At 38.0% G+C, this 26,046-nt stretch overlaps 1 protein-coding gene across 1 annotated transcript in view; it reads left to right on the plus strand.

The window, feature by feature from the left end:
* Positions 1–24,646, plus strand: part of LOC134802482 (signal transducer and activator of transcription 5B) — a 45,348-nt gene extending 20,702 nt beyond the window's left edge. Inside the window, exons 12-23 of the mRNA XM_063775161.1 lie at positions 1,114–1,196; positions 1,590–1,659; positions 2,436–2,590; positions 3,710–3,833; positions 5,316–5,444; positions 6,850–6,956; positions 8,065–8,229; positions 9,255–9,379; positions 10,062–10,214; positions 11,256–11,382; positions 22,189–22,367; positions 23,487–24,646. Of these exons, the coding sequence (XP_063631231.1) occupies positions 1,114–1,196; positions 1,590–1,659; positions 2,436–2,590; positions 3,710–3,833; positions 5,316–5,444; positions 6,850–6,956; positions 8,065–8,229; positions 9,255–9,379; positions 10,062–10,214; positions 11,256–11,382; positions 22,189–22,366 (1,416 nt within the window). The 3' untranslated portion in view covers position 22,367; positions 23,487–24,646. The remainder of the gene's footprint in view (positions 1–1,113; positions 1,197–1,589; positions 1,660–2,435; positions 2,591–3,709; positions 3,834–5,315; positions 5,445–6,849; positions 6,957–8,064; positions 8,230–9,254; positions 9,380–10,061; positions 10,215–11,255; positions 11,383–22,188; positions 22,368–23,486) is intronic.
* The last annotated feature ends 1,400 nt before the right edge of the window (positions 24,647–26,046 follow it).

Raw genomic sequence — 26,046 nt, forward strand, 5'->3', positions numbered from 1 at the left:
CAGGAAGACGTCCTATCGGACGCCCCAGATATCGCTGGTGCGACATGGTGGAGGCGGATCTGCGCGAACTTCGAGTCAACAATTGGCGAGAGGTCGCACAGGACCGAGAAAAGTGGCGCTGTCTTGTGTCGGAGGCCAAGTCTCATTGTGGGTCGCTGAGCCAACGGAGTAAGTAAAAAATAAGTGTATTCCCGTTGCCAGGGAGGTTTTGGGATTATACTGAGCAACTTTTACCAACTGAGACCAACCCCGAAATCGTAAAAAAAATTAACCCTGCCATAGTCCCTGCCTGCCCTGAAATAGACCAGCCAAAATGTATGAAACAGCCAAAAATTTTTCGCGATTTCGGGGAGACTCGAACTCGATTTAATGATTGAAAATATCTGCTGCAGTCTTGGTAAATACAGATGTAGCGCATAATTCTTTTCCATCGTATTTTCACGGAAACGTAGAATAGAATAGAATAGAATATTCTTTATTTACTTAAAATATGGTACAATGAGTTGGTAAGGATAACATATATCTGTGCTTAAACATATTTTGCTAGTTTAGCATGCAAATGTACACTTAAACTAAACTTAACTAAATACCTATTTAACGTACGAACGTGTCTTGCTATTTCAGTCAGTCTCGGTACCAAAATTACTGAGACTTCCTGAAGTAGCATGACAAATACGAACGTTTCCGAGCAAATACGATGGAAAACAATTATGCACTACATCTGTACTAAACTTTTGTAAAAAAGCGCTGGTGGTCTAGCGGTAAAAGCGTGTGACTTTCAATCCGGAGGTCGCGGGTTCAAACCCCGGCCCGTACCAATGACTTTTTTTGAACTTACGTACGAAATATCATTTGATTACCAGTCGCTTTTAGGTGAAGGAAAACATCGTGAGGAAATCGGACTAATCCTATTAAGGCCTAGTTTCCCCTCTGGGTCGGAAGGTCAGATGGCAGTCGCTTTCGTAAAAACTAGTGCCTACGTCAATTCTTGGGATTAGTTGTCAAGCGGACCCCAGGTTCCCATGAGCCGTGGCAAAATGCCGGGATAACGCGAGGAAGAAGAAGATCTGTACTAAACTTTTGTACTTATGGTATTTATGATGGTATTGACAGGTCACCAGCCTTCTGTCCACCCTCGTGACTTCGACCTTCGTCATCGAGAAACAGCCGCCTCAAGTTATGAAGACCAATACACGGTAAGCGCTCTCAATAGGCCCCGTGCATGAACTATAGGGGGCAGCATAGGAGCCGTCAGATTTTTGGCGTGAGTGTCGTTTATGCTTCCGATGTAGCCCACAAGATGGCAGAACTTACTATGCACAAGGAAACGTACCGACGAGAAAGGTAGATGGTAGTACTTGCGTTGGCAATGTACATGTGCATATATGTTTCTGATTCAGGCCACAAGATGGCAGACCCTCCAACGCGCACGGTTCCTATATGGGATATTGAATATTATTTCAGGATTAAACTTGTATTATTTTAGCTGGTCTTGCGACATATAGTCAAAAATAACTCCCTATGAAACATTGTGTATAATACTAAATATGCGATTTTTCTAAATGTGTGATTTTTTGATTGGTTTTCAGTTTCACGGCTACAGTCCGGCTGCTAGTCGGAGGTCAACTCAACGTGCACATGACCCCTCCCAGAGTCACTGTGAGTACATTTGCGCTCTTTCATTTTTGATTGTTGAGCCGGTTGAGCGTCGATTGTTAATTGTGAATATTTATTTCTTATTTAAATATCTTACATTTAGTTTTTTTGACACAAAAATATTGCGTTAACCGTCGTGCGGTCTCTAAGAAAATGATGTTAAACTTTATTAATACGTCCCTTATTTTCTTAAGCATATAGGTAATAATTGAATAAGTTAACTGAATTAAATATTTCCTTAAGACGGCTTAAAATTTTATATATTAGTATCACGCATCATTAATATTACGTCTACCGCATGCATCCGGAGAGGTGGGCTAGCTTTAGCTCTGGTTTCCTAGGAAAGCGGTGCCGTCATACAGCGGTGGATGACGTCACTAGAACGTTGTATATGTCAAATGGCGCGGTTTCCTAGAGGGCGGTGATTGACACCGTAACGTCAAAAAGCGGTGCCATAATTTGCATGACCGCCGTCTTGACGGTGTCGATAGTTTCGTGAACGTTTTATTTGATAGCGGTGAAGCCATTACTACTAAAATCTCAAACGCACCTTCTGTACCACGAGATTTGAATAAATGATCTTCCGCACTACGATTATTTTCCTCTTCTGATGATAGTTCATCCTCCAAGTAAATTATTAAAGGTACATCAAGGTTTTTTCTCTCCTGGATACGTTTCGTTTGACGTTGGTGGCTGACGGTGTGTTATGACGCACCGAAAAAAAGACGGCCGTCTTAATCATAATCTAAACTAAATAGTTGTGATGTCTTGTGAACCAGGTGGTGATAATATCAGAGCAACAAGCCCAGCTGCTGCTGAAGAGCGAGTCCCCAGCAGGTCGAGGCAAGCAGCCTGTCGAGTGTGGCGAGATCCTCAACAACAGCGGCTGCATGGAGTACCAGCCCACCAGCCGTCAGCTCAGTGTCAGCTTCCGGTGAGTGACAGACAGACAGACAGACATACAGCCCGTGGAGTGTGGCGAGATCCTCAACAACAGCGGCTGCATGGAGTACCAGCCCACCAGCCGTCAGCTCAGTGTCAGCTTCCGGTGAGTGACAGACAGACAGACATACAGCCCGTGGAGTGTGGCGAGATCCTCAACAACAGCGGCTGCATGGAGTACCAGCCCACCAGCCGTCAGCTCAGTGTCAGCTTCCGGTGAGTGACAGACAGACAGACATACAGCCCGTGGAGTGTGGCGAGATCCTCAACAACAGCGGCTGCATGGAGTACCAGCCCACCAGCCGTCAGCTCAGTGTCAGCTTCCGGTGAGTGACAGACAGACAGACAGACATACAGCCCATGGAGTGTGGCGAGATCCTCAACAACAGCGGCTGCATGGAGTACCAGCCCACCAGCCGTCAGCTCAGTGTCAGCTTCCGGTGAGTAACAGACAGACAGACAAACAGCCCGTGGAGTGTGGCGAGATCCTCAACAACAGCGGCTGCATGGAGTACCAGCCCACCAGCCGTCAGCTCAGTGTCAGCTTCCGGTGAGTGACAGACAGACAGACATACAGCCCATGGAGTACGGCGAGATCCTCAACAACAGCGGCTGCATGGAGTACCAGCCCGCCAGCCGTCAGCTCAGTGTCAGCTTCCGGTGAGTGACAGACAGACAGACAGACATACAGCCCGTGGAGTGTGGCGAGATCCTCAACAACAGCGGCTGCATGGAGTACCAGCCCACCAGCCGTCAGCTCAGTGTCAGCTTCCGGTGAGTGACAGACAGAAAGTCAGACATACAGCCCGTGGAGTGTGGCGAGATCCTCAACAACAGCGGCTGCATGGAGTACCAGCCCACCAGCCGGCAGCTCAGTGTCAGCTTCCGGTCAGTTTTTAATGATTTGTTGACCAGCACGGCTAGCACATGATGGGCGCGACAGTCGACAGGCGAGAAAACGCCGCGACATAGAGCTCTCTCGCAAATCGGTAGCTTTAACACGCCTTGAAAAGGCGGTACTTATTACAGTTTTGCATAATTTTAACTATTTCAATAATGTGTATTTATACGTTAATTATTCTCAACTCAATGTGTTAATTATTGTCAACAGAAACATGCAGCTGCGTAAAATCAAGCGAGCGGAAAAGAAAGGGACAGAGAGCGTCATGGACGAAAAGCTGACCCTCCTGTTCCAGTCAGAGTTCAACGTCGGCGGTGGCGAACTCGTGTTCCAGGTACGAACAGCAATACCACAGGATAAGTCACCACCACCACCTTGGGACGGTTCCGCCAAGTATCAGCTGGCGGCCCTGGACTCAATAGAGCGCCGGGCTCATAGACTTTTAGGCGATGACCCAGCTGTCAAATCAAAGTTACAGAGCCTTGATCATCGCCGACGAGTCGCATGTGTAATTGTGTTCTATCGGATACATTCTGGAGAGTGCGCACAAGAGCTGCATGACCTGATCCCACCTTCCCCTTTCCATCATCGGACGTCCAGGCGCGGGGAGTGAATGCACCCGGTGGTTGTCAGTATTCCATTTGTTCGCACAAAACGATTTGCCTCGTCTTTATTGGTGAGGACGGCTAAGGAATGGAATGCGCTCCCGTCATCTGTATTCCCTGAGAAATATGACCTCGGTCTCTTTGAAGCTAGAGTGAATAGGCTATTACTGAACCGGTGAGCTCCATCTTAGGCTCTGTCTTCACTTTCCATCAGGTGTGGCTAGAGCCAATCGCCGATCAGTTTATATTAAAAAAAGTAATAGTACTACCGTACAGAAAGGACACTTCCTACAAAACCGAAGTTTGACATCGGTTCAGGGTCGAATCGTGATATCCCTATGGCACTATCGCTTTCGGCTATTCAGGGTTGTCGAAATTCAAGTAAATTATCTTATATGTGGTCGTGCACGCAAAGGGACGTCAGTGTAAACCCTAATAATTGCTCGGAGCAATGCTGAGCCGAACGGAGCCGAGTTTGGCCGAAGTCAGGAGTGTCTCCCCACAGGCAATACTTAACTGTCCATCGGTGGACCTTACGCCTTTTGTAATAAGGTTTACAAACTGTCAGTTAACAGTGCGGGCGATGGTATGACCAGACACCATTCATATACCTAGTATGAATGATCTGAGATGATTTCTTCGCCTCAAACCCTAAGCTGATAAACAAAAGGCACTATTTCTTTTGTGCACCGCGGTGCCTACCTAGCAGGCGTGGCTCCGCGATTTCGTCGTGTCGCTACAAGTACATGCGGCCCACACCAGTTTTGGTGTCTAGCAGTAGTGGTTGCCGCGCACCGCTACGGAACGGACGCCTGCTCGCGCTTACGCCACCTAGCTGTCGTAACAGACGCGTTTTGTTAGAGAGTGAACTCTCTGTACCTAGTACTATTATTTATTCTGTGAGAAGGATCTAGCTTGTTTAAAAGGAAATTTTAGCGTTTTACTTATATCGGCGACCGGTCTGGCCTAGCGGGTAGTGACCCTGCCTGCGAAGCCGATGGTCCTGGGTCCGAACCCCGGAAAGGGCATTTATTTGTGTGACGAGGAAAAATATTTGTACCTGAGTCATGGATGTTTTCTATGTATTTAAAGTATTTGTATATTATACATATATATATATCGTTGTCTGAGTACCCACAACACAAGCCTTCTTGAGCTTACCGTGGGACTTAGTCAATTTGTGTAAGAATGACCCTATAATATTATTGCAGGTGTGGACGCTATCCCTGCCGGTGGTCGTGATCGTGCACGGTAACCAGGAGCCCCACGGCTGGGCCACGGTCACGTGGGACAACGCGTTCAGTCCTGCCGGCCGAGTGCCCTTCGCCGTGCCAGATAAGGTAAGATACATACAGCGGACTCTGTCTGTAGACATATGAGCAGGTGTGGACGCTATCCGTGCCTGTCGTTGTCACGGTAACCAGGAGCCCCACGGCTGGGCCACGGTCACGTGGGACAACGCCTTCAGCCCCGCCGGCCGAGTGCCCTTCGCCGTGCCAGATAAGGTAAGATACATACAGCGGACTCTGTCTGTAGACATATGATCAAGTGTGGACGCTATCCCTGCCTGTCGTTGTCATGGTAACCAGGAGCCCCACGGCTGGGCCACGGTCACGTGGGACAACGCCTTCAGCCCCGCCGGCCGAGTGTCCTTCGCCGTGCCAGATAAGGTTGGTTTTCATTTTCAATTTATTTGCATCAGATATAATTAGTCCATAGAAATGTTAGTAACAGACAAAACTTAATTTCTACGTTAGAAACATACAGACTACTTAAAATATATTACATATACGGGTGGAACATTTCTAGACTCTAACCTGAAAGGATAGTGTTATCTAAGTGATCTACAATCGAGTTATTATAATCGTAAACCTGGATTAAAAAGTAAAACAAAATAATTAAAATGGAATATTTTAATATCAGTGACAACCCTACAAAGTTATTTACATTTTAAATCGACACATGTCATGTCATTCAATAGGATCTTCTTGCTAGGGTTGAAAATAGATTTTTGCACTAATGTTTAACAAACTGTATCTCAAAAACGGTTTGAAATATTAACGTGATTACTAAGTGAAAAATAAAGTACGTAGCCTAAACAATTACATGTTTGCGTAAAAGTCCTTCGTTCTGTTTCACCCGATATACAATACCTCTTGACTCCATGTGAATGGAATATATTCCAGTGCCTCCAGACTGACCTAGCCGGGTACTGTGACACCAGATTCAGGAGACTGTTGGTACTCTCCCGCGGCGAATTTTACTTGTATCATAAATATAGTAAGAATAGAGTGCTCACTCTCCATACGCCAGTTTTGGTACCGAAACGACTATTATTTTCGCAGTCGACATCTAGCATCGAGTAGCGAAATTATCAGTACCGCTACTCGATACTAGAATTCTCTAGTGTCGCGACTCACGGAAATTGCATTGAACAACAATTTACAACTAATATTGAAAGCAGAAGTCGTTGAAAATAGAGTTCCGGTTAATTCGGTTATAATATTACCGGAAAATTGTTGACCATTAGACTTTTCGGTCGGTGCTACATCTATTGTCTAGTAGCAGAACTGATAATTCCTCTATTCGATGCTAGATGTCGACTACGAAAATAATAGTCTTTTTGTTACTAATACTGAAGTATGGAGTGAGCACTCGTATGTTTTTTTTTCTCTATGCTAATATTGTGTTCGAGATTCCTTGTATTTCAAAAGTTAATATACTTATTTGTTTGATTTGCCCTAGGTGACATGGGGCCAGCTAGCCGAAACTCTCCGAGTCAAGTTCTACTCCGCGACGGGAGGTGATCTCTCCGAAGACAACTTACGATTCCTGGCCGAAAAGATATTCAGGTAAAGCTATATACGTTATGCATACTTGTTTTCCATCGTATTTTCTCGGAAACGTTCGTATTTGAGCAATTCTCAAAAAGTTTGTACTTTTCGATCACATCTTGGATTTTTATATAAACTTGTATGCTGGTAGAGTATACGAAGCTGAACAACTTCCACCACATTTCCCAAAATGTCCCAGAAAGTATCTCAGAAACATTCCTTTTTTGTTGCCAAATGTGTAAGGAAATCTGGTAACAAAACAGGAAAGTTTTATAACAACTTTCTGGGACATTTTGGGAAATATGGTGGAAGTTGTTCAGCTTCATGTACTTTACTAGCATACCAATTTTTATAGAAATCTAAGATGTGATCGAAATGTACAAACTTTTTGAGAATTGCTCATTTGTCATGCTACTTCAGTCAACGTCAGTACTTTTTGTACCGAGACTGACTGAAATAGCAAGACACGTTCGTACGTTTCTGTGAAAATACGATGGAAAATAATTATACACTACATCTGTACAGTCAGCAGCAGAAGTTGCTAAGCGGGTCAGGTGTTCAAAATGATCTTGACGCGACTTTATTGACAAGAGAATAAGAGCGTGACAAGGTAAATTTGACCACTTCGCCCGCTTAGCAACTTCTGCTGCTGACTATCTCTCGCGTCGATTGATCGTCCCAGTGACAGTTCATTTCTTTATGGAGTCTACGGGCGCATCTGAATTATCAATTTTTAGGGTTCCGTACTCAAAGGGTAAAAACGGGATCCTATTACTAAGACTCCACTGTCCGTCTGTCTGTCTGTCTGTCTGTCACCAGGCTGTATCTTATGAACCGTGATAGCTAGAGAGTTGTAATTTTCACAGATGATGTATTTCTGTTGCCGCTATAACAACAAATACTAAAAACAGAATAAAATAAATACTTAAGTGGGGCTCCCATACAATAAACGTATTTTTTTTGTCGTTTTTTGTTTAATGGTACGGAACCCTTCGTGCGCGAGTCCAACTCGAACTTGTCCGGTTTTTAAATAAGTGTTTCAAATCAGTTTTTGCAAATGTCTACTAAGAAATTTGTATCCCTCAGGAAGTAAAAATGTTTATACATAAACATGTTAATTCCCCAGCAGATCGAACGTGCCCCACAACCAAATAGAGCTGAACAACCTGACCGTATCCTGGAGCCAGTTCTGCAAGGACGCCCTCCCCGAGCGCAGCTTCACCTTCTGGGAGTGGTTCTACATGGTGGTCAAGGTCACCAGGGACTATCTGCGGACCCTGTGGGTCGACCGGTGAGTGTCGTGGAGCCAGTTCTGCAAGGACGCCTTCCCTGAGTGCAGCTTCACCTTCTGGGAGTGGTTCTACATGGTGGTCAAGGTCACCAGGGACTATCTGCGGACCCTGTGGGTCGACCGGTGAGTGTCATGGAGCCAGTTCTGCAAGGACGCCCTCCCTGAGCGCAGCTTCACCTTCTGGGAGTGGTTCTACATGGTGGTCAAGGTCACCAGGGACTATCTGCGGAACCTGTGGGTCGACCGGTGAGTGTAGTGGAGGCAGTTCTGCAAGGACGCCTTCCCTGAGTGCAGCTTCACCTTCTGAGAGTGGTTCTACATGGGGGTCAAGTTCAGCACGGACTATCTGCGGACCCTGGTCGACCGGTGAGTTATTTTTCAGATTACGACTACAGTATCCTTTTACAATGCGCTCCGTATGTAAATAAGATAAAAAAAAACTGCTTATTGGCGTAAAGGTCGGAAAGGAACAACATAGAACGAAAGAAAGAAAATTAATTTATTTACGTCAAGCCAAACTTACACTTATCAAGTGCAAGTTTCCAATTAAGGTTAGAATAGCAGAAAAATATATGAAATTTGAAATTATAATTTAGTTTATCAATGCTATCTTATTGTTTTCGGGGGCCCTTGCGGATACACTTCGACCCATAGGGGTCTTTTATGCAATAGGGTATTATACTGTATTTAAAATAAAATATTTTACACCATGCATGAAATAAAGCACCAGATAATTATTATAAAAACACAGATAGAAGTTATTTTTAAACACAAGTTCTATTTAATAAATCGGATAGAAATATAAAAAGTCGGTGAGTTGACCGTGACGTCACGATGTAATGTTTCATATAAATTCCATATTAGCAAATCGTTTTGACAGTTCTAAAAAAGTAACTGATTTGACTAGTAGGAAAATACCCTATTACCCCCTAGAAAAGATCCATCAACTACTCAAGAGCTTTTCCCACCATATCCATGTGCCAATGCTAAATATTTTAATATTTATATTGTTATTTGTTCCACAGATTGATAATGGGCTTCATACAGAAGAAACAAGCAGAAGACATGCTCTCTAAGTGCGCTCCGGGCACATTCTTACTCCGCTTCAGCGATTCCGAACTTGGCGGGATCACTATCGCTTGGGCTGGAGGTTAGTATTTAGATATTTAAAATGGCTGCCTTATTCATATCCTAAGGCCCAAGGTCCTACCTATGGTAGGTACTTCTTTAGTTCGATGAAATTTAAACCATATTCTATTCGTACAAATTTGCATTTATTTTGTTTCGTGGTTTTTCAAACAAATAAAAATCAACTCTATTCCCTGCACTACAGGTTAAAATTTCAGTAGCAAATTTTGGGTTTTTCATTTGTATAGCTGGGCCTTAGGAGGTTCAAAGAGGAAGAAGAATAAATGCTCTGTAAATGCTCCGGGCACATCCTTATTTCGCTTCAACTATTTCGGTCCTCACTGTTGCTTCGCCCGGAGCATAGACATAGCATACGATTTCTACCGATCGCACCAGGCCGGGCGTAGCTGGATTAAAGCATTATTCGGCTACAATACTTGTAAATTTTGGTATGGGGCTGTTCATAAATTACGTCATCTATTTTTGACGATTTTTGAACCCCCACCCCATAAAATCATCCAAAAATCATGCTTCGAATGACCCCGTATCCTCCTACGTCATGCTACCATCATCCGCTTTCAAATTTGAAATGACGTAATTTATGAATAACCCCTATTCATGGTAGACTATATCAAATAGTTTTACTTACCATTTTCTACTTGGTACTTTCTTTTCGCTAACTAATCTAATCCTTACTTTCACAGATGGTCGCGAAGTATTTAGCCTCCAGCCATTCACATCACGCGATCTGACACAACGACCTCTAGCCGACCGGCTGTCTGATCTGACACAGCTGCAGTACTTATACCCTAATGTGGCTAAAGATGATGTGTTCTCCAAATATTACACGAAACACGGTAAGTTAGATAACTGGGTGAATCAACTTTTTCTTGTCACTAGTTGCCATGGTTACGGTCTCCTGGGTCACTCTTAAAATACTAGTTATTTCGTATTTAAATGAACCAAACTTGAATTTTTTGGTAGTTATAAGGCCTTTCCATAATGTAATGGGACATCTACTAAGCACGTTTGTAGAACATGGTACAGCAGCTCTTCTAAGAAACTATGCTACTATTGTCTCCTGGATGATAGGACAAAATAACAACAAGAAATAGTTGATTCACCCAACTGATATGATCTGACGACCTCTAGCCGGCTGTCTGATCTGAAACAGCTGCAGTACTTATATCCTAATGTGGCTAAAGATGATGTGTTCTCCAAATATTACACGAAACACGGTAAGTTAGATGTCTGATCTGACGACCTCTGGCCGGCTCTCTGATCTGACGCAGCTGCAGTACTTATACCCTAATGTGGCTAAAGATGATGTGTTCTCCAAATATTACACGAAACACGGTAAGTTAGATGTCTGATCTGACGACCTCTGGCCGGCTCTCTGATCTGACGCAGCTGCAGCACTTATATCCTAATGTGGCTAAAGATGATGTGTTCTCCAAATACACGAAACACTAAGTTAGATACTTCTGATCTGACGACCTCTGGCCGGCTCTCTGAACTGATGCACCTTCAGTATGTGTTCTCCAAATATTAAACGAAACACGGTAAGTCAGACAGCTGATCTTCTGATCTGACGTAGCTTCAGTACTTATACCTCAAGGTGGCTAAATGTTCAAATATTACTGCAGACATCAGTAGGTAAGGCATTATGGCCGTATTAGATTAAGGTGTTGGCAGAATACCAGCGATGTGGCTTACTTCATCACCATGATGAGCCTGCGCCTTTTCTCTGCTATTATGCATAGAGTAGACCAAGATAAGTTTGCAACAATTTTGATAGCACACGCAGTGTTATTAATACGTCATAATTTTATAAAAGTTTGATTTGTAGATTAAGATTGTCACGTGATTTTGATTGATATTTGGTATTATTTTACCAGAAAACGAGATGCTCAAGAACGGTTACGTGAAACCAGTGCTGGTGACCACCCTGCCTCCATACATGTCGCCGTCGCCGTACGCGCACTCGCCGGACAGCCAGCGCAACACCCCCAGCGTTCAGAGCAGGTCAGTGTTAACCCTTGGAGCGTTCACATTGTCCGATCCGATATCGGATGTCGGATGACTCGTGGAAAAAGTATTTTTTTAGATATTTCCGCTTTATTTTGAACAATAATTATTAAACGCGGCAAACCTCGAAGGCGTTGGCGAGATGACCTCGACGCCTTTGACAGGAACTTTGGTGGGAGACGGGTCAAGACCGGGATACGTGGAAAGGGAGGAGGGAGGCCTTTGCCCAGCAGTGGGACACTCTAGGCTCATATAAATAAAAATAAAAGTTATTAATTTAAAATGAGTAATATAATATATTATATCCGACAACCGATATCGGATCTGACAATGTCAAAACGGTCTTACGCGCGGCCGTATGATGGTTGCTGTCAATGATGTCTTCGTCTATCGGTATTAGGCTTAGAGGATATAACTAAACGGAGACGCCTTGTCTGTAATTTTCGGTACTAAACTGTCGATTTTTGCGGGGGAGGGGCACGTCAAATGTATACGTAGCGTAAAAATAGCCACGCCAGATAAACGTCAGTCCATACAATGTGTATGACCATCGGCCGCCTATTTTCGACAGAGGGGAACGCCTGTAAATGGTTGCTCCGTTTGGTTATATCCTCTAAGGCAGCGGTCGGCAACCTTTTAGCAGCCAAGGGCCACATAGCAGTTAACGAAGTGAACGCGGGCCGCACTTCGTTAATATGTATGACTTTATCAGACATTGTCATTTGTCAATATTACATACAAAATAGCCAGGGAGGCTCGCGGGCCGCAAGTGAGAGGTTCGCGGGCCGCACGCAGCCCGCGGGCTGCTGGTTGCCGACCGCTGCTCTAAGGTATTAGGTCAGTAACAGCATGGACGAATAACACAAGAACGTCTACACAAAATCGCGTTCCGGTTATTGCCAGATGGCGTCACTAGCGCTGCAGGTCTTAGTTTTTGGGCCCTTGGACAAATGGAAAAACTTTATTTGAGGCAACCAATGACCCATAGATAAACCTTAAAACTAGCATAGGGACATATTACAAACATAATTATATCTTTAAACTAAACACGGCCGCGGAACCGCCGGAACTTGACACCTTTCGGCCAAAACTTCTTGGTAAATCTGTTTTCTGGTTCCGCGGCGCCGTCCATTCAACGGGAGTTATTTTGAAGCGAACTCAGTTCATGCATTTTGTTCGGCGCTTCTGAATATTATTATAAGGAAAATGAATTTGATTTTGTATGGACACAGTCAGGTTTCTTGTTTTGTTCGTACTATATCAATTAGCATCTTACTCCTTTGTAATAAGGTGGAAAATGCATTTATCGTGGCCAGATGTTAAGGAGCCAATTGCTATGAAGTGGCTAATCATTATAGCAGTCAACCTACATGTCAGATCGTAGATTTTGATCATTTCATGATATGCTTAGGTTAGGTTTGATTTTTTAATTATTTGACCAACCAATCATTTGAAATGAATAAAATAATCAATTCTAAGATCAGGCCACGATAAATGCTAAGGCTTTTTGCACCTTATTACAAACGAGTAAGGTGCTAATGTATAAAGATATTTTTGACGTCGACTATACAACTTTTATTATAATGTTACAGATTATTATGATTTGCTATTAATTTTTGATTATTTTTCCTTATAGGTACATGCTTGAGTTTTAATCGAACTACGTATACTTAGTTATTATTTTAAGTATATATTTTATTTTAATAGTCACATCCAATCTAAAATTTTACGCTCGCATTTTGGTGCCTTTTTACTAAAACGTGCTTCCTGCCAAATGGGACATTATCTATGAAAAGGGACCTTATTGTCGATGGCGCTTACGTCGCACAGCGTCGTGCGGCATTGTATTTATATCGGAGCATCGGTAATAATGGCGTAAGCGCCATCGACAATAAGGTCCCTTTTGATAGATAACGTCACAAATTATTATGTAAGACTATCTTTTAGGTTATTTTTAAGCTGTTTTTTTTTATTAATTTTAATAAGTAGGTTTAAACCAAACTCCAAAATCCTGAGAAAATTTAGTTTTGAAATCAAAAAATAAATAGGAATACAAAAAAGTATTAAAAAAAACTATGGTTCATTGTAAAATCAGGAACTAAATAAAAAATACTTTAATTACCTATCTCATATAAATTTAAAGTTCTATTTTACTTTTTTTTTTAAAGATTAGTTAGTCCAGACGGAAAATATGAAACGTTCTTATATATTTATAGTTTAGAAAGTACGATGAGCGATTTTGGACGGTAATGGCGGTTCTCTTTGAGTGATTAATGAAAATGAGTTTTACGTGAATGCACATAAAGACTAATTTTCTTTACATACAAGTTTTTTCCTATTAACCTAATTCAGACTTGATTTTTTATTATATTTGATCATAAAGTCTAAGAATTAAGTATTATTTCCTCGATTTCTAGCTTTTTAATATGCTTTATTTTTAGTTTTTAGTATGTTAGAATTTTTTTTTAACTATCGAGTACTTGGTATTTTGGTATTATGTGTAAAAAAAACTTCATCTGTGAGTTGATGAATATTTTGGGTTTGGAACTTATGCTACGTTGACTACTTGCAATAATGTTAGCCACCATTGAGTCGTTACAAACTACGTATTTTCTTCACAACCGGAATATTTCACCATCTCACAGACTATTTTTATAAATGTATCACGTGCCAGTACTCATAATAATTATATTTTAATAATAACTATTCTTCTAGCTGTGGACCAACTATTCTGCAACTCTAAAAGGAGAACTATAAGTGCAATAAGTTATATTTATTTACTAAGAATTATTGCGGAAATAATAGGGTATTTGACTGTATTTAAAATAAATTATTATACACCATGCATGAAATAAAGGATCAGATTATTAATAGAGAAACGTTATTAAGACAGCAGTTATTTTTAGACACTATTTCTATTTTAAAACCCGCATAAAACTATAAAGAGTATGTAATTTGATTGTGACGTCACGTGCTAGTGTTTCATATAAATTCCGTAGTAGCAAAATCGTTTTGACAGTTCGAAAAAAGGAACTGACTACTAGTGAAGTAGTCAAATACCCTATTAGTCAAATAAGTTTCTTTTTTCGAACTGTCAAAACGATTTACTACGGAATTTATATGAAACATTACACAATGACGTCACGGTCAAGTTACCTACTCTTTATACTTCTATACGATTTATAAAATGGAAATTGTGTCTTAGAATAACGGCTGTATACGTTTCGCTATTAAGGTTCTGGTGCTTTATTTCATGCATGGTGTGAAATAATTTATTTGAAATACCGTCAAATATTCTATTAATATAGTCCAATTTGAATTAAGGGGCCCACTGATTAACAGTCCGCCGGACGGTATCGGCCTGTCAGTTAGAACAAAATTTTGACAGTTCCGAACAACTGATAGGCCGATACCGTCCGGCGGACCGTTAATCAGTCCGCCGGACGGGCCCCCTTAGACTAGTGTGGGCACTATAGCCCAAAGCCTATTGTGAGAGGCCTGTGCCCAGCAGTGGGACGTAAATAGGCTTGTGATTCCTAACATTATAAACCGAAATAACACAAATTAAAATATTTTCATAGAAAGTAATTTAATTTGTTGTTAGAGTATTCCTAACATTGTTTCTCAGTGCATTTTGTAAAATATATTTCACTTAAGGTGGTGGTACTGGTGCTCGACGCGGTCCCAGTACATGTCATCTTGAAACTTAAGTCATTGTCAATAGAGGTGACAGCAGGGTGTCATCCATTGGGCATTAGCATGTCGAGCACCAGTACCACCACCTTACTTGATCTAAAATTCAGTATTAATATAAATTGGTATTAAATTCCATCATCATGTAAGCATTTATTTAAGTTTTAGGTATCTTAAGTAATATCAGTATTTCTATTTATAAAATAAACTTTTCCTATTCTATTCTATACCATGTTATAAATGTGACTTATCGAATTAGTATTAATGTATGTTATATTGAATAAATGGGGCATTATGCATGAAAAGGGACCTTATTGTCGATGGCGCTTACGCCGCACAGCATCGCGCGGCATTGTATTTATAACGGAGCACCGTTAATAATAGCGTAAGCGCCATCGACAATAAGGTCCCTTTTCATAGATAACGTCACAAATATTCGACATGTACACATATTTGAATGTTGGATTTTCTACAAAAATTGTGGTCAATTTCAGAGTCAATTTATTAATAATCTAATCCATATCAAGAAATACATAAAACTGTATTGAACATTATATCAGGGTAATTAATTTTTCAATGGAAGTAATCATGCTGCAAATTAATAATTGTCCCATCCCATGATGGATGAAATAGCTCCAGGGGGTCCAATAAGACGTGAAGGTATGAATTTGAATTGAATTTTAAGGTTGGTATTAATGGGACTGATATAGTATAGAAATGCATGGCATTGAACGGTTGGAATGTATATAAATTTATTTTTTCGGATTTTACATAATCTAAAGTATAGTATATAGTTTTATGCGTACTTCTTTGTTAGTTCGATTGATTAAACTAATTAAATATTAAACTGTCATAAAAAATAGAAATTTGACAGTAATTAAAAAAAAACTAGTACCAAAGAGAATAGTGTATAGAGGCGGATTGTCAAAAGTAAATTATGTAGCCACTGTACATTTCCTGCCATCTTTCGACAGAAGATTAAAACTGTTAGAACGCCATTTGACTTTGATCCTTATTTTTTCACTGATATGTGTTAATTTGTTAAATATTGAAATTAACGCCATCTACTCGACTCGGCCAAAGGTTATGGCGCCATCGCTCGAAAAGATTGCACCATACCTTTGGCCTACTCTCGAGTAGATGGCACATACTGGGCACATATCAGTGAAAGAATAATGATCAAAGTCAAATGGCGTTCTAACAATTTAAATCTTCTGTCGAAAGATGGCAGTAAATGTACTGTAGCTACGTAATTTACCATGATAGTAGCTCTCTATTTCAAAATCTCTTTGGTAGTACTCATTCCATAAAAAAATCTATATATTTGGATACCCTCAGGGAAGATTGATTCAGTTGTTGCTTTTTTGTATTTATATATTATAAATATATTCTGCAAAATGTTGGATATTAGGGTATATTTACACTACAAACGATTGGCAAGTTTATACTCGTATATATACAAACATGTTATTATATGTATTCTCTTTAAAATTATACAGACCAATTTTCCTTATACCGCGTTATATATTATTATGGTAAAAATTATAAAATTTTATAGTATAGACCCTCTTACGTAGATAAATTTAATAAGTCTTAATGTTTAATTAATACAAGTTATTTCCTTCACATTTCATTTAATATACAAATCTTACAAGCACTGTATTGAAAATTGGAAAAAAGCTCAAAATACGTAAAATAATTTTCTCAAACATGCAATGAAATATTGATGTTATGTTCCTTATAATAGGCTGCGAAGTATGACGTTTCAGGTGCGGCTAGGACAAAAGGTCGTTAATGGAATTTCATACACATCTTGCAGGCCTAGGCCGGCAAAGTCCTCTTTTTTAATTTTCATTTCACAGATATTTGTGACACAGCATCGTGGCATTCATCCATTAAAAAAAACTAGAGGCAGTATTTGCTTTATGGTTCGTAATGACACTCTGCCACTACGCCTATAAAAAAAAAAACAAAAAACAATGTTTGCTATAATTTGCAGTTTTATTTGTATAAAATCAACATGAACAAAATAAATAATACATTCTATAATTTTATAATTTTAAATTATAAATTTAACTACACAAATAAAAACATTTAAAATATTTCATCTAAACGTTAGCGGTAAAAAGGTCTACTCAAACACGCGTAGTTATATTTTTTAAATTGTTATGGAGGTAAAGTTGAAAAATATTCATTCTGTTTTATTGGATTTATGGTGCGTTGTTGATTTTTTGACTTTAATATGAGTTCCGACGAAATAATGAAATTAATATTAATTGTAATCGTAGGCGTTCGAATTGGCAGCGTAAGTAGAATTGATTTTAATAACTTGCTGCCTCTGCCGCCAAGTCAAAGACGAAGTATGTATATGGTTGCTTATGGCAATTTTATTATTTGAGAAACTAAGAAAAATGGCTTACAGTTTATTAGAAACAGTGTTGTGGCATATTTTAAATGAATGTAACTACAAATTCGTCAACACTGTGGAAATTATACTTATTTACTCCGTGCATAAAGCAACGATGTATGTGAAACATGATATCAACATGAAAGACTATGTAAACTTATGTGACGAAAACGACAGTCAGACGGATACAAGGCGAAAAAATCAAAGATACATGAAAATATACGGGTAGTAAAAATACACGAATCGTGTAAAACATACGCGTGATAATGATATAGGTACGTGTTGGTTATATTTTGGGTGTAGTTTTCTTTTAGTTTTTTCTATAAATAAAACTTGGGTTTCGTGGATTTTTTATTTTATTTATTTCATTGCATGTTTGAGAAAAGCACTATACATACCTCGGCGGGAAATGGGGTTGCCCGCGCTCAGACCTATCCGGCCTCGCTTCGCTCGGCCGTCTATATGTCTTCGGCCGGCAACCCCTTTCGTCCCGGCCTCTGTAGTAATGTACTGTTACTTAAGTCAAAAGCATGACCGCATTCAGTATCCCATTTTTTTTTAGTTTTGTGACGCATAATATTTGTAGGGACTATTAATTGCGTTAAACACATCTTCCTTTTTTTTAATTTAAAAGTCCTTATAGTTTTCAAAGTAAAAGTAATATCTGCACTTACTTTTTTCGAATTAAAACATTCAACAATAACTAAACACGATTGTTTTGGTGGTTGGAGTAGTTTTTTTTGACATGATGCTATGGGTTTTTATTATGAGGTTGAAAAATAGACCCTCGTGAAAAAAACAGCACAAAAGTTCCGCCACACAGACCAGTAAATGTATACCGTCAGGTGACAAGCAAAACTCACTAATTACCACCACAAGTTCATAGCCATAGTGAACCATATTAGTACTAAAAGGAGGTCGATTTTTGTTTAATTTTTTTTAGTAATTGGTGAGTTTTGCTATGATATGATAAATTCAATTAAGCACCAAGTAAAAACTTAACTGAACAAAGTTAGAAAAAAACTCAGTCGTATAACTCGTTCCACGCCCTTCCAAACGCAAAGGTGCCCATCACTCTCGCCGCGTTGAGTCTATGCATCAGGAACGACCCAAACGGGCCATTGATATTAGTTTTGACGAGTTCCTAAACAAATTCACATGGTTTAAATACATACCACGGTTTAAATACTATTTAAAATGTAAATGACCATATTAACTCACATTTATAGACGGGTCTATCGCGAATTTATTTTACTATCTTAACTGTGTCGAAACGTCGGTAATGAAGCTAATAATATAAATTCGCGAGAGACCCGTCCATAAATGTGAGTTAATATGTGTTCAAAACGCGAAAGTTTTAAATATTGTAAATGATCATGTTTAATTGAAAATAGGTTTAAGTCGTTTTGACTAGTAGACATAAGTATTTGTATTGATGTTTTTACGCTATTAATGTTTGACATAGTATTAAGCTGATTGACAGAGGTGTTACACTTATTGAAATATATTGTTCATATTTAATGTATGTAATCTGTTTACTGTGAACACGTAGGACGGTTACAGTATGATATATACTTAATATTTTCTTGGAGATTTTTCCTTTTCTAATTTAATAAGAAAAAAGACATACTCTCTTGCAACCCCACATTGCGTTTTGGCAATTTTAATAACCCCAACTTTATTTGCCCAAACGCAATGTGGGGTTGCCAGAGAGCATGGTGTGAAAAAATAAGGAACTCTACATGGATTTCTACTTTCGTCCAGAAATTAAGAACTTTGTATACGCGTAGTAGTAAGAAATAAATACAATCGCATTTTTGATATTTTACTTTATTCATATACCTAGTTAGTAGTTCTGTCAATTTTCTCATCGAGTATAAGAAATAAAAGTAAGATTTTTTATGAGAATATTTAATAATAATTAAATAACTACTTTACTATGACATTTTTCTTGTCATTCTTTTTTTAAAGATGGTGCTGAAATAATTTCGTATGATTTAAGTACGTTCGTTTTATATATTGACATTCGTATTTTATTTAAATTCAAAATTTACGAGCAAAATATTTTCATAATAATTATAAACGCGCAAAATATTTTAATAATTGGACATAATTGAGATCTCACATATTTCGCTCTCTGTTTTTTAACTTTTTCTTTGACTCATATTTGTTGTATTGGTAAGTAGTAACTACGTTCTGTCTTTCTCTAATGACCAAACAAAGAATGAGATGCAAGACAACAATACAGCCAATATGTATTACGTGACTATAGTCTGTATCTTTAGGTATTTAAATAAAAGTAAACAAAATCTACCCTCAAATGGCTCCTTAAGCCAGCTGAGGGTAGATGAAAACATTACACGATCAAATAATGTAGGTTAAAATCAGGTCGTTCAGTGACTGATCCTGGCGGTTTTGTATTTGGTTAGTTAACCAATAAATGTTATAACTAACCGAAAATGCACTAATTGTTTGTTTACTTTTATTTAAATACCTAAAGATATAGACTGTAGGTTTTTTTTATCACATATTGCATTTAATTATATGGATTTTGATAGACATTTAGAACAAAAAGAATTCGAAAATGGCTAGATCTTATTATATACATGTATATTAAATTTTACATTGGTTTATATACTGGTTAGAAATGTTAGAATACATAGTTAAGGCTGTTTTACCCCGGAGGGTACTGTATTTACTAACGAATTTAAACTATTGTGTTACGGATGTGACTATTATTTAGTATAGCTATGATATATTTATAACTCTACATACACGTTACTAAACCGGAAAAATCATACAAATAATGTCTTATGATATGATTTTTTACTCTATGGCCAATACTTGAGTTTTATGGAAATAATACATTGGTATTCAATGAGTTTTACAGCGATAAAAATATTTTAGCATAATTCATAAATAGCAATTCTTTGGTCGAGTTAAAAAGTATGATGTCTTGTATATTTATGTATCATAGCTTGATAGATTAATTATAATTAGGTCTATGTCTAGAACTGTACTGTAAACTCTACACATTGTGTAATAAAAACCTTAAAAAAAGAAAATAAAAACAAGATTTAATAACAGCCTAAAAGCTACTTGATGAATTTGTTTAGAACTTTTTTAACGGGTATGGTTCATCGGACATAGACCAATTTTAAAACAGTATTCCAAAAAGCGTGCTCAAAATTTCTTTTACAAACTAGCTTGGCATGAGATAGAGACATTGATGGGGTTTTCATATCTATTGCTTTTAATTTTTATATCCTTAATAAATCAGGTTTGTTAAGTCATAAGTAGTCCTTTACTTATTGGGCAATTTTTTATCTTCTTATCGATTTTTATTCGTCAGATTTTGATAAAATTTTGTAAGTTGATGATCTCCTCTCCTCATTCGACAACCAATAAAAATGGCCTTATTTACAGTATCCTTTGACATTAAAGTCTAATACCTATGTCAGTTTTAGGGTTCCGTACCTCCAAAGGAAAAAACGGAACCCTACTGTCCATACGATTATCATATATTTTTTTTAATGTAAAATTTGTAGATCAACCTTATATTTTTCTTTTTTAATTAGGTACACTTTTGTATGTTGTCCCTAAGTTATGCCAAAATTACTAGTATTATTTCGACTGATTTAGGCAGATATCAAATAAAACAATGGTCCATCTAGTTTTAAGTACAATAGGATATTGACAAACGCGAAAAAATGTCTCGTTCGTATTTTGGCCGTCTTGTAAATTTAAATAAGACCAGCGAATAAGACAAGTTATATGTTGGATGTATGTATCTATTGATGTGTTTCGAATACAATCTATGTGCTATTGGAAAACAGTTTTTATTTTTAGGTGAAATTGTCTTATTATGTTCTAAAAACTTTTGTGGTGAATGAATATTACATATTATTCTGATCACCACTATTTAAATAAATTAATACTTATTAAAAATAATAAGACAATTTTATCTTACGATTTTACGCGAAAATGCAACACAGACGGTCGTAGTTTTTTATTTTTAATTCATATTTCAAAAATAATTGCTTAACTTTTAATATTTTGATATTACACACACTGCCTTTATATTGTCTGTGCTGCCTTTTTGGCGAAACAAGTAGGTTTTTTTATTACCACGACCGAATGTCTAATAGTGTTGCATTTTCTCTTTCCCGATCCTGCGACCTTGGGGCTGCCTTGGACTACGCACGCAAATACGATACGAAATATAATACACATAACACTCTTAATATTCTCTAACTTTCATAAAACTATAACTTAAAAATCTACACCCTTAACTTTACAAATATAATTTAAAAAACATTTCCTTGAAAATCGAGAATTTCTAATCAAATCTTCTCGTAATTTCCGTAAAACACATTGGTTGCAATTTAACCATTCTCAAATACTTCAATATGGACACAAATTATTCGGACTTACACTAATATTTAAAAAAAAACACATTAACAAAAACATTCTACAACCTCCATGGAAAACGACCACATTTTCGCCTATAATCTACACGATCACCAACAATCTACTCGACAACCTCACCTATAATCTACTCGACAACCTCACCAACAATCTTCTTAAAACCCCAACAATCTACTCAACCTCACCAACAATCTACTCGACTATCTCACCTACAATCTACTCGACAACCTCACCAACAATCTACCCGACAACCCCAACAATCTACACAACAACAGCTACCTGAGCGCCGCGACCCCCGCGCTGACGGAGAGCTCCTTTATGGACAGCGACCTGTTCGAGCAAATCCGAGCCTTCGAGCCTGACAGCATGGACGACTTCAGCTTCTACCAGGGCAACATGAGCAACATGTCAAACATGTCCAACATGACCAACATGTCTAACATGCGGGAGTGAGGTGAGTTTAGTTTATCGTTCATTATTAAATATCATCGACCTATATATCTTTAGGTATTTAAATAAAAGTAAACAAAATCTACCCGCAAATGGGTCCTTAAGCCAGCTGAGTCTAGATAACAACATTACATGATCAAATAATGTAGTCTAAAGTCAGGTCGTTCAGTGACAGATCCAGGCGGTTTTGTATTTGGTTGGTTAACCAATAAATACCCGAAAATCTACAAATTGTTTTTTTTTTTACTTTTATTTAAATACCTAAAGATACAGACTATAAGTAGGAAATTATATACTTGTAATTATTTGAGTGTTATCCGCATAATTCATCAATACATGACTAATTTTATTAATCTAGATTTTATTGGATGTTCCGAAGCTTCTGTAAAATCTGCCACTTCTACAAAATGTGTCTTTATTTGGAACACTTGAATAATGTTCTTAAAATAGTCTATTTTTCCTTTTCTCCTTTTTTAGGGTTCCGTTCCGTGTTCGTCTGTCTGTCCGTCAGTCTGTCATCAGGCTGTATCTCATGAACCGTTATAGCTAGACGGGCCGCATGCAGCCCGCGAAACTCTCACTTGCGGCCCGCGAGCCCCCTGGCTATTTTGTATGTAATATTGTCAAAAAACAATGTCTGATAAAGTCACACATAAAGTGCGGCCCGCGTCAACTTCCTTAACAATAGTTAAGGAAGTTTGAGTAACAATAGTTAAGGACGTTGACGCGGGCCGCAGCCAGCTAAGCACATAGTAATGTGGCTCTTGGCTGCTAAAAGATTGCCGACCCCTGAGCTAGACAGTTGAAATTTTCACAGATGATGTATTTCTGATGCCGCTATAGCAACAAATACCTACTAAAAAGTACGGAACCCTCGGTGGGCAGAGTCCGATTCGCACTTGTCCGGTTGTTATATTTTATGTTCTATTATGCAACATATAGAAGGTTCCTTTTTCTGTCAGGAATATGTTTTAAAGTCAGCTGCTAAACATTTTTTAATGTTGGGCATTTTTTAACATATTAACTTAATATTGTCTTCGGTTTCCGCGATCCGTTAAACCGTTTCAATAGTTTTATATTAACTTAAAATAATATAACTGAGTAATTATTATCTTTATTTCAGATGCCAGATTGAGATGAGAATTTAAATTGAAGATTCTGTTTCACGGCGGAATGTTGCAGTCAATTCTAGCTTAAAATGTAACCATTCATAGTCTATGTAGAATCCGTGCCATAGAGTTCAAACATATTTACAAATTATTAGTTTTATTTCAAGCTTTTATTTACTTAGATTAAATTATGTATCATCATCATCATCATCATCATATCAGCCAGAGGACGTCCACTGCTGGACATAGGCCTCCCCCAAAGAGTGCCACAATGACCGGTCTTGCGCCACCCGCATCCAGCGGACTCCCTCGGAGCGGAAATTATGTATACGTTATATAAAATACGGAAGATAATGTCATATGCAATAGTAGGCCATTTTATTTTTAAATTGTAATTTGTAAAGTGTTATGAAAATGTAGAAATAATACTAACACTATATATTTAGTTGGGATATTGACCATTATAGGCAGGATCCCAAAATAAGCTGTATTTTTCATATTTTCTTCAGTTTTTTTTATAAACGGCCTAAAGTGCAGACTAAAAAATAAGATAATAGTTTTGACGTATATTACCATGACTTAAACCTATCGAGGTATAAAAATGTTATTCTTAAAAAAAAGATTTTGTAGGCCATGGCCTACCCATGGGTAAAAAACATTAGATAATTTTGACCAAGTTTTCATGACATTTAATTGCATTTAGATGGTAAAATGCAAACGTTAAATTGATTGTTACTTTTATTTTATTTAAAAACCAGTTTTTAAGTGCCATTTTTACCATTCATTTTGTATAAAACAATATATACTTTATATTACTTACAGTTCTTCCCTTCGCACATTAAGTGTTTAAGAATATATGTATATACAAAAAAACACTGATAAACCCAACACACTGAAATGACAGTCCAACTATGCTTGAAATCAATGTATATATACATATAACATTTGTTATGATTTGATTTAATTATCCTAGTGCTTCAAGGCCTATCACTATTTTTTTCTGTTAAAGGGGTTACAAAGTGTGACATTGTAAAAGTAACATTTTTACAATTAAATGGAGACGACTTATTAAAATATTTAATCGTCTTTGGTATTCCAAAAAGTACAGGCTTGCCCAAAAATACGGTGACTTTTTTTTCAATGCATATTGCTGATGTTTTTAACAAAGTTTTACATTTGTTTCAAAGCCAAAGGAGAATATTTTGAAAATAATTTTTTTGAAGTGAAAACTTCTTTAGCGGCGCTGGGCACTTTTTGAGGTGGGGAAAAAATGATAAAACTCGAGACAGCGTAACGCGATCACGTGACCGTAACGTTTAGATGGCCACTCATTTAGATGGCATTTAAATCAATAAAGAAAAACTCAATGACGTTACATGAATACGGTTCTAATCTTGTACGGGTTGAAATACGAGGATCTCACAGTTACATTCTAACTTTATATCACGCAAATATAATTCAATAAAGCTACATCTTGATGAAATCGCTAATAAAAGTGAACTCTAGTACTGGTGAATAAAACTCAAAATATCATGACCAAATATATTTAGATGCGAGGTCTGCAAGGTAACTTTACAATTTCTATTCGAATTTTAAGCAATTAACGCTACAAATTTGAATTTCGAATTTTAAACAAGCTCACTGACCAGCAATTTCGGAACAAAAGTTTTTCAATAGAAAGGAGGATGGGTCAATTATACCATGGTATAATAATATACTCCGCCTGGTACTCCATTCCGAGATTCGCGTATGACCTAACTGACACGCGCCTACGTCATCATGCTGTTTACAGGTTCTCAAACTTTGAAATGTGGGAGAATTTTAACCAACGGTGAAAATTATTTTAACGGCATTAATTTTAAGTTATTCATGTAGAAACATAGTAAAATAAAACAAATCTAATGTATTAAATTAAACTTTATTTATCTATACAAGACAAACGTTTGAAAAACTAATTCACAGTTAATCAATAAACGGTGTTCGACACTTTAAGCAATTTTCGTTTTAATTTCTTAGGGGGGCTGCTTGCGTTAACAAGCAAACATAGAACATAAAATTTTATCATTAATAGTAATTATTGTCGATAATTACGTATACATACCATTTTTACATATTGTTTTCAGTCCACAATAGCGAAGCCATTCATTGGCTACGGATTCATTATTCGGAAACGTATAAAATCTGATTATACTGCCCTTTTTACTCCTACTCTTACAGTTCCGAATAGAACAGCCAACCATTTTCGTAACAAAACATTAATTACCAAGCTTACGACGTGAAAAGTTTGGAAAACTCTGCGACTGCTGACACTGAGCGAGAAGGAAATAACAATTAACACGCGTTCGACAAGGATGACGGTCAGGGCATGAAGTTATCTAGATCCGAATTGTCAAATGTCCTCAGCGCTATCCTGTGTTGCCAGTAGTATAAACAGAATTACCCGAAAGTCTGAAATTTCTTTCGTGAATCGGAAGATATTGCTAACGAGTAATTAAAAATGACGTGTTATTGTAAAATTTAAGCTAAAATACATATAAATGAAAATTATAAAATTATAAAGAAATATTTTAACTT

Source organism: Cydia splendana, chromosome 24 (genome assembly GCF_910591565.1).
Source record: "Cydia splendana chromosome 24, ilCydSple1.2, whole genome shotgun sequence".
NCBI classification, from domain to species: Eukaryota; Metazoa; Arthropoda; class Insecta; order Lepidoptera; family Tortricidae; genus Cydia; species Cydia splendana.